The sequence below is a fragment of the Penaeus monodon genome, chromosome 9 (genome assembly GCF_015228065.2).
Source record: "Penaeus monodon isolate SGIC_2016 chromosome 9, NSTDA_Pmon_1, whole genome shotgun sequence".
In the NCBI taxonomy this organism is placed as follows: domain Eukaryota; kingdom Metazoa; phylum Arthropoda; class Malacostraca; order Decapoda; family Penaeidae; genus Penaeus; species Penaeus monodon.
This window is the reverse complement of record NC_051394.1, coordinates 39,434,164-39,444,163: the sequence shown is the minus strand read 5'-3', so window position 1 is coordinate 39,444,163 and position 10,000 is coordinate 39,434,164. Positions and strand designations below refer to the sequence as shown.

General features: G+C 40.7%; 1 protein-coding gene across 1 annotated transcript; it reads left to right on the top strand.

Annotated features, from left to right (window-relative positions):
* Nucleotides 1-4,681: 4,681 nt before the first annotated feature.
* Nucleotides 4,682-9,060, top strand: LOC119577158 (homeotic protein empty spiracles-like). Its single transcript, XM_037924870.1, has 3 exons — nucleotides 4,682-5,522; nucleotides 5,781-5,950; nucleotides 8,062-9,060. The coding sequence occupies exons 1-3, from the start codon at nucleotides 4,883-4,885 to the stop codon at nucleotides 8,236-8,238; spliced, it is 987 nt and encodes a 328-aa protein (XP_037780798.1). The 5' UTR covers nucleotides 4,682-4,882; the 3' UTR covers nucleotides 8,239-9,060.
* The last annotated feature ends 940 nt before the right edge of the window (nucleotides 9,061-10,000 follow it).

Below are 10,000 nucleotides of genomic sequence, written 5' to 3'. Positions count from 1 at the left end.
ATGATAAGACCAGCCGTCTGTTATGAGGCGAGAAACGATGATCGCGTTATTATGAATTCCCCGACATCGTACCTAAACGGCATTACATTACAATAAAGCAATATTAAGCCCATGGCAGTCGTCTAGGGCCTTTAAAAGCGAAAGAATGGCATATCTCTCCTCTCCCCTTAAGGACCATTTTCTCACGCTATTCCAGTATGGAAATGAGCCTTGTGACTCTTCGTTGCGTTTATACTCTGTTTGCTCCGCCCCCTCGAAATTGGTCCCATGTGGCCTGTAAAGTTAAAAGCTCCCGACACAATTTATCTGGACAATTTGATGCTCATCTTCTGACTGAAAAAAATGGGTCTTCACATAGCCAAAGGTTCTGATTGCTCTCGTGAGGTCAGGCCGATCGAGGGGAGTGAGGCGGAGGCGACAAGAGGTCAGGTCAGGTCACTTTGCTGTCCGAGATTTTCTTGTGTGGCCTTGAAATTGATGCTGTTTTTATTGTCTTTTTCAGAGATATGCATCTCGCTTGTTTTTATCTTTATCTTTTTCAGTCACTACCTTTGGTGATAATTAGGGTTTACCGGGAGGAATACCATATATCCAAAATTATAATATGATCTTTTTAAGGTTTCCAAATGAATGAATTGCATGAATATTTGCAATTCCGTGTATTCATCCTCAACTGCACAACATGCACTACACACATGCACACACATACCGTCCTCCTCCCCGAACACACACACACTTGCACAAAGAAATACATATTGTGTAGCTTATTCTTCCGTCCCACCTCTTCCCAAGCAAGATATCCTCCAGGAAATTCCCTTCGCATGTACAGATTGTAACTCCTTGACCGTGAACCGGCCCTCGGAAGCTAGGTCAAGGGGCGGGGTGGAGGGAGGTCAACTTGTCGGCTCATCTTAGACGGCCGTGAAAATCTGGTCTTTCCTTGAGGACAGATGCTGGAGACTTAGGCACACTTCAGCGGGAGGGGGAGGGGGGAGGCTGGACTGGGAGAGGGGGGGAGTGATTTGAAGCGGAGGAAAACGTATGATCTTTCTATAATTATTGTAATGGGTAAAGACACTTGTATCAACTGTATTACTAAAACATAATTCAAAATGTTTAGTTATGTGTTGCAAATAGAATAGTGTTTATTTTCTTTTTCTTTTTCTTTTTAATGACAAGTTTTTTCTTATTTTCATTATAAAAAATATGAAGTACAGTAACACAAGTTTGAGAAATGACATACAATAATTCGCTTGTACTTTGTAACTTCGAACATATAGAAAATAATGATTGTAAAGATAAAAGATGAAAATAGAAGGAAATGTTAAGTTTTATTGTTATCACAATTTCGATCGCATCAGCTGTGGGTGTCTGTCTGAGGGTTTGCGTGACTTTTTCATGAGTTTCAAATGGAAACATGTTTTATTGTTTGTACATGACCAACATAAAATATACTCACTCAATCACACGCGCGCGCACACACACGCACACACACACACACACACACACACACACACACACACACACACACACACACACACACGCACACACACACACACACACGCACGCACACACACACACACACGCGCGCGCGCACAAGATCCAATACGAAAGTGTGTACATATAGCGTATCATATACTGTACATATATCACAAAAATTTACGATACATCTCCCCGTAATTCAGTACAAGTAATTCAGACGTTAAAACTTTAGTTCGAAGAATTCTCTGGCACACCAAGAGAAGCTGAAGAAGAAAGGATTTGAAGTTGTTGAGCATTTGAATCCCGCTAAAAGGGACTCAATTCTAAGTAGTATTAGTGACTTTCCAAGCTTATACAACTAAGGATTCCCCATTTGTTATATCTATAATAGGCCTGTATCGATTTTTTTTCGCAATAGTAGAGAAATCGCCGGGACTTCTGGTTGAGTCTTTTATTTACTTCTTATTTCAACGTTTCCAAAACACAGATTCGCTCACCCTTAATCCCACCGAGTCTGTGTAAGTGCTAAGATTTCGTTTCACAATAGCGAGTAAGTATTATTTTATGGCTTTACAAGACCCAGGGGACTGCCAGTCTATGAATATAGTGCTCCTCCTCCTCACCCTCCTTCTCCTCCGCCCCCCCCCCTCCCCACATCCACGTCCCTTACTCCTTCCTACCCTTCAACCACCCCTAACCCCTCCCCCCCAGTGAGGGTTAGGGGCGGGGGAACCGTCTTCCTCCCTGCTCGTAGTAGCTTACTGACTGTCAGCCTGCCTTGCCTGCAGAGAAAGCTTGCTTATTATTTATACAACCAACCATTTCCCCGCGTTTTATGGAGGTGTATGAAAAGAGGTGTTGGTTTAAAGTGTTGCCTGAAAGCTTCTTTTCACTTCACTTAATTCTAAAAAAGTTAGTTTCGCCAATTTCATGGTATTTCATAGCACTCTCAAAATTTACGCTTGTGTATAAATTAGGCAATCCTTTTTGATTTTACTAACCACCGAAATACAATCAATATCAATTATTTCGAAGTTTCCCTATATATTCTTTCTTATAGAATATGCCAAGGTACTTCACTGCATATAGCTATACCTCGGTGACTTGCTTCTATGTTTAATGAATAAGTGCCAATAGGAATTATGGTGGATTTGGTGTTCCCAGTAAAGAATAAAATATCCCTTTACTTTTATTATCTCACTTCAGTTCTTGTAGCATGATGGCCAATTTAACCGCAGACGCATTTGACTTAATCATGAGAGGTTTAAAGATGAAAAGTCAATTTGTACATTTATGATTCATTTTCAATTGACAATGAAGAGAGTATGCAACGATGCATTCATCCCAAAACACTGAATTTCAGTCTTTATGAAGCTATTTTGAAGAGTTATTGAATGTTATTATCTTCACGTCCACTTGCCACTGATGCCGTCGCATTCACTTACACTTTCTCACAAATGATAATAGATAATATCATATATGCATATACACAGCCATTTACACTTCGATATCCCACTAACGGCGATTTATACATTGAGTTTAATGGTTCTGCAAGAGCATTCGATAATTTGTCAGGGCTTGATATCTGAGTGTCTCTCGTACTAATGCTACTTAAATCTCTTTCTTCGTAATAGTGATCTCATCGACAACGATTGCCACTTTCACCTGTCATATACCCTGGCATAAAGACAGATGAGAATTCTTAAGAAGCATTTTGATTTTAGATTATTAACTTTAATGATAATAGCCACAAGTTTTTACTTTATCGAAATCGTGTATAAAATATATTAATTCCATACAGGTATCATTAGCTTGTAGGATTTCACAGACAATATATTTTTACAGTATGAATGAACTGTTTATTCAATATCTAATTTGGCTGGATTATCCGAATATGATATTCAAATATGGTACTTTTCTAGCAGAAAAATTACTTACCTTTGGAAGTTATAATAAGGGAACGAATGAATATATAAATTTCTTTCAATCTATACATACATTTATAAATACATTCGTATATCCACACACACACACACACACACACACACACACACACACACACACGCGCGCACAGACACACACACACACACACACACACACACACACATATATATATATATATATATATATATATATATATATATATATATATATATATTTGTGTGTGTGTGTGTATGTATCAGTGGATGAAAAGGTAGATAAGTGGTGAGTGGGTGCATGTGTGTGCTACTTTTTCGTAAAGCTACGTAAACAGGCGTCTTCTTTGTCGGTTGAATAAAGGTTATCCTTAGATTCCGCCGTCGGAGTGCAATAAAATATTACTTTACACAAAGGGGCATTCGCAGTACAAGATCACAATTTCACACCACTATTTTTCCTATGTTTTCCTTTAATCTCTGTCTCCTTTATCTATATTTTTAATAAGTATCCATAGATCATTTCACAAACCATGAATAGCCGGAAGATATCGGTTGCTCAAAGCTTTATAAAGCCTAGGGCTATATTAAGGGAAGAGTAGGAAGGATTGAAAAAAAAATGTTGAGCGTGAAAAACAGGAATATACTGGTTGGTAGATTTAAGGGGGAAAAATATTAGTACTGAGGAATTTAACTTAAGCTAATTCATGTTTACCCTAAATCATGAATTCTGTCTCGTTAGATACATTTTGACCATTACGCTCATTTCCTGTTCGTCAAGTATTTCACTTTTTAGAGTAAGATCAATCAAACAGTTTAAAAATGTGTTATCAGGAAATTATGAATAAAGGACGGCGATGAACCAAGTTGTAGTTCCAAAAGATGGCGAGAGATGGCGTGAGAGTCAGTGGGCTGGAACTGTCTTCGTCCAAAGTGGCATCAGCTGAGGTGTTTCGCGCACGCTGTCTTCATTTTTATTTTTATTTTCTTTGTTAAAGGGGCTGTATCGTAAAATGTCTATCTGTTGTTCAGTAGTATATTATTGATATCTTTTAAATTATGGGGATAAATTATTTCAATAATGTTTAAATAATAGTACATTCCCAATACTAGGATTTTACTCGTTGGCATCTGCTTCAGCGGAGGCGGAGCTTAGTTTCCCAGCGAGCCAATAGGATCACGCCATTAAACGCAATAACAGAGAATCGGGTGCTAATTGACCAATCATTGACCGCGCTGCCTCATAATGGCGCTAAGAACAGACAGAACAACGTAAAAGGCGTAGAACAGTTCCACCTTGCCGTATAAGTCCACGTGAACTCCTTGCGTGCTGACCTCAGGAAACGAGTTATCCTGTGACCTTCTAAGATTGTGACTTTTCTGTGTAGAAGAAGCAGGGCAACACTTAGTTGTCTTAGTGTGTGACAGTTCACAGTGCATTTGTGTTAGCGACTCGTTCGGATCAGTCAGTGAACCCAGACTTGATGATGCCACAAGCGCCAACGCCCGTGGTGCCCACACGCCCACGTCTTGGTTTTTCTATAGAATCTCTGGTGGGATGCGGAGATGAGAAGAGAGCGTCCGTCTCCCCGCCCGCGCCGGGGCTCACCAAGCTGCCAGACACTCTTCCGCACCAGCAGGTTCTGCGGGAGGCCGGTCTCAACCTGCCCCGGGATTTCCTCCTGGCCAGGGAACAGCACCTCCGGGACCAGCTGCGGGATCAGTTGCTCAAGGAACAGCTCCTCCGCGTCCAGCAAGCCAGAGACAGCAGACTCGAGCACCCACACACCTCTCCCTTGACGTCTCCCACCCAGCGCACCCTCTCGCCCATCTCCCACACCGAGGACGACAAGAAGGCCACTCCGCCGCCCACAAGTCCCGCGTCTCTCCCTCCACCGAACTTCCCCGGGTCCGGCATGCACCCGCCACAGCTGCTCCCCCTCGGAGGCTACGCCATGCACCCACACGTCTCGTCGCCCCTCATGCACCACCCCCTCCTCGCACAGGGCCAAGTGCCACAGCTGGGTACGCCGCTGCCACCTGCCCCAGGACCTCGTGATTACCCACTCTACCCTTGGCTGCTGAGTCGCCACGGCAGAATCTTTCCTCCAGGTTTCCCCGGCGGTAAGTCCCTGCGTCTTGATTTTTTCCGCCTCAAGTGTGACAAATATAGGCTACTGTCGAGGTCGGAGTATGATTTGCACTAGGTTTAGATTTCAGTTTTACTTGATACCAAGATGTATATAGAGATAGATAGAGAGGTGGTGTATAGTTTCACTTATATAGATATGTAGGTATATGTGCAATTTAGACTTGTCATGCATCAGTTAGTGGGAAACGACAATCTAAAGACAAACTAACGCGTCTGTATTTACATTCCAGGCCACGATTTCCCAACATTCCTCCTGCCCTTCCGGAAGCCCAAGAGGATCCGGACGGCGTTCAGCCCGAGCCAGCTCCTCAAGCTCGAGCAAGCCTTCGAGAAGAACCAGTACGTGGTGGGCGCCGAGAGGAAGCAGCTCGCCCAGGCTCTCAATCTCTCTGAAACTCAGGTAATTATCAATATCCATCATGTCCAAAAAAAGAAACTCCCATTAAACAAAATAAAATAAAATCATGAAAGTGTTAAAAAAAGAACTTAAATTTTGCGGAATTATTTCGAGTGCCTTTATTCGGCTTCTCAGCATCCGTGATCACAGCTCGGGCTCCTCCCTCCTAATTTCATAGCCGATCGCCCCGTCCAACCCCCGTCCACGCCCTCAGCTCCGCCTATGTATTTAGCGGGTGATTTCCCTCTGTGCCTCCCCTCCCAATCTCGCCTCATGGGATAACACGCTTACCATCATGATCGCTGATTGGCTCAAATGTGAATATAAGCGTGGGAAAAGTGTTAAGTCGCTGTGGCAAATTTTACATCTTCCCATATTCGTTATGTTTTATTAAAGCTATAATTCTAAAATGTAATAATATTTGCACGATAGGGAACGAACAGCTGTATCAACTCATGTAAGGGTATATCTTTTGATGTGAAACGGATGATGCTTGATATATAAATCCTGGTATCACAAAAGCGCAATCTGACGAAATCATCACAAGGGAAAATCACATTTCCTGACCTCACTCTTTCGGTAATAAAATCAAGTACCCTACGTCACCCTCCTATTTAGCCGTGGTTAGTGAGGCATGGCTTTATATGCCTTGCCTCGCGGGAGGGCGGCCTGGCTTCTCGTCCAGCACCCGCTCGCCTTTCCGTTGAACTTCGTCAGTTTTGCACAATTGTGCGTTTGGACTTTGAAGTTTGCTGTTAACAGTGGCGGTTGTTTCAGTTGATGCGATCGAGTGCCGCCTAATAGTTATTTATTGTGGCTTTCTTGTTGATATCGATAACATTCGAGAAAATGATTTTGTTCCTAGTCTGTATCGCAGGTGTGTGTCTCGATCGTTCGGGAGTCAAGGCAACACCATTGTTAAAACCCCAGTAGCGATGCGTTCGTCTTCTCGTCTACGAACTATAACAATTCGTAATTTATCAAACCACCGAGTACATGCATTTAAAGACCAGATGAAAAAAAGGAAAAAAAAGATAAAGTCATCAATCTAACTCTTATCGTTCTTACATTTAACGAGGTTCTCTTTCCACGCCCTCCCCCCTCTTCGTGCCACTAGTAATCTGGCAGTTCCTCTTGCTGGGGAGCGCCGAGAAGCGGGTTATATTCTCAGTATTGGCGCAGTTGTGCTTCGGGGGGAGGATGGGGGGAGTCGGGGGAAAGGGAAACATGACTACTTTTGAGCTCGAGTTTCGCTAAACGGTCAGGATCGGTTACTACGACACAGTACCTCTTTCAAATTATCATTCTATTTTTTAAATAAAGGGGAAAAATGCAATATTACAGTAACGTGTTTACAATGATTAATAGATTATAACTAGAGGCTTCACAACTCGGCTCAAGCAAGCCCCCAGAACTGATTCGCTTCTCTACTAGATAAAATGCTCGCGATCCCTCTTACAAAAAAAAAAGATTTCTGCCCCCCCTCCCGCGCCCCAACCCCTCCTCCATCCCCTCGCGGCTGCACCGAAAACCAACAGATTGTTGGCAACAGTGAGGGTAATTGCGCGTAAAATCGGTTTAATCGGCTGACTTAATGGTAATCGTCGGCGGAACGGAACTGGCCGGTACCGGGGCCGCTGATGGATGTCCAAGAACGGGAAATCGTGTAATAGGATAACAGGGTAATATTATATCAAACGGCCGACCATTATAGGGAATATGGTGTTGGCGTCCTTGGCTTTCATTTATTTTTTTATTTTTTATCTCTAAAGATCTCGATAGACTCTGCATTTCACTTTCTATGTAATCATAACTAAACTATAAAGCGAAACAGAATTAAATATAGTGAAGACTCGGAGCGACAAGTCCCACCCACTGAACAAGTAGGCCTATTCATTACGTCTGCGATAGGCTTACCCTAACAAAACTTCCCCCGCTCGTTACCAGCCATCACCGGATCCAAAGGCGAGGGGGTCTGCTCCCCTCCCCCCACACCCTGCTCTCTTTGTTGAGAAGTCGTTAATGGCACTGCTTTTAGGAACATGCTTTTTATGTGTAGAGTTTAGATATTAATCGAACGAACTGTATTAACCAAATTCTTTCTTCTTCATCAGGTCAAAGTGTGGTTCCAAAACCGGAGGACGAAACACAAGAGGCAACAACAAGAAGATGAAACCGGAGAAGGAGGAGAGAACAAGGGGGATAATAAGCAAAGCGAAGAGGAAGGTCTCGTCCTCGAGCACGAAGAAGACGAGGAACTCGACGTCGAGAACGAAGCCGAAGGTCATTAAGTGATCCGCAGTCTTCAAGAGTTACCACCTCGATGTTCCCCCGTGACACCTATCGGGGAAGGAACTAGGCCTCGTCCGCCAGACCCCCGGGTGTCCCATGGCGGGTCCTACATCTCAGTGATAGTCAGCTCCTCCTACAGGCGTCTTCCTCAGTCACTCAAGACACAAGCCTCTGGAGAGTCCATAGGATCCTCGAGCCTCCTCCTTCGTCCGTCCCATGCAAGGACTCCCGCAGGCCGCGGCTCCCTCAGAGGAAGGAAGCGAGGGGGCCCGGGTCCTCCGCGTGTACATGATTGATGATATTCTATGTATGAAGTACAATGATTGAGTGTTAATATTATATAGTTTTCTTTTATATATTTTTTTTCCGAACTTTCACTTCAAAATTTTTACATGTAGTCGGTTTAATTCCAAGATTATATGAAAAAAATCAATAATTAGGAAAGAATCACTTCAGGATCATATTGATCTTGAAACTTTCACGTTTTTCGCTATTTCAAAAACATCCCATTTAGGTTAGTGACCACTGACTTGTTTCTCTCTGTTAATTTTCAAGTGTTCGCTGTTTTGAAGTTTTTGATTTACTTTGATATATTGCTCTTGCTGTTAAAGCTTTTTAAAACGCCTCGACGGCCCTCCTAAAGTTCCTATATGTGCCATAATCTGTAAATACTTGTATATAATACAGATTAATTTATATGTATATAAAGTATGTAAAATTTATTTGTTTTGTATAGTCATGCTGAATTCTTTGTGCCAGTATCGTGGAAATAATTTGGAATTTTTTTCCTATTTATTGCTTACAAAACTGTTTTGCTGAAATGGGGCCCCATTCACATTTCCTTTAAAAAAGAAAGATAAAACAAAATTTAAATAAGGAAATAATGTTTTAAACAATAATATACAAACCCAAAAAAGTAAAATTAAAACCCCATTTTTTGTTGTCAGAACTTTCTTAGTGTGTGGGAATATAACGCACTATACATCTCAACACAGACACACACCCAAAAACACACCACACACCCACCACCAACACAACCAACACCAACCACAACACATATAATATAATAATAAAATATATATAATAATTTAATAATTTTATATAATAAAATTAAAAAAATTATAATATATATTATATATATAATTAATAATATATGCATTATATATATATATATATAATAAAATATATATATATATTTATAAAATATATATATATTTAAGTGTGTGTGTGTGTTGCGTGTGTATGTATCTTTTTGCTTGGCAATGTAAATAACAACTACATACAAACATTAAATATATATTATATATATATATAATATATATATATATATATGTTATATAATATTTAATAATATTATATATATATATAAATTTTAAAATATATATATAAACGACATATAGATAAAGATCATTATACACACACCCACACCACACCACACACCACACCCACACACACCCAAAAACACACATAAACACACACACCCACAAACACCAAGACCCCACACACACAACACCACCTCAAAAGTATATATATATCATATATATTATTATATATAAAATATTATATATAATAACATCATATTTATTAAAAATTGTATATAATCAAATATTATAAAATATATTATGATATTAGATTGTTATATCATTTATTATTTTATTGTACGTATGTATATATCTATGCATCTTTGTATTTATCTGTCTCTCCCCTCTCTCTCTTCTCTCTCTCCTCTCTCTCTCTCTCTCTTATATAAATATATTAATA

Excerpts from the sequence above, each read along its gene's own strand:
- LOC119577158 (XM_037924870.1), top strand. The coding sequence starts at position 4,883 with ATGATGCCACAAGCGCCAACGCCCGTGGTGCCCACACGCCCACGTCTT. Across the intron at positions 5,523-5,780 it reads TCCTCCAGGTTTCCCCGGCG|GCCACGATTTCCCAACATTC; the intron begins GTAAGTCCCTGC and ends TTTACATTCCAG. Across the intron at positions 5,951-8,061 it reads TCAATCTCTCTGAAACTCAG|GTCAAAGTGTGGTTCCAAAA; the intron begins GTAATTATCAAT and ends CTTCTTCATCAG.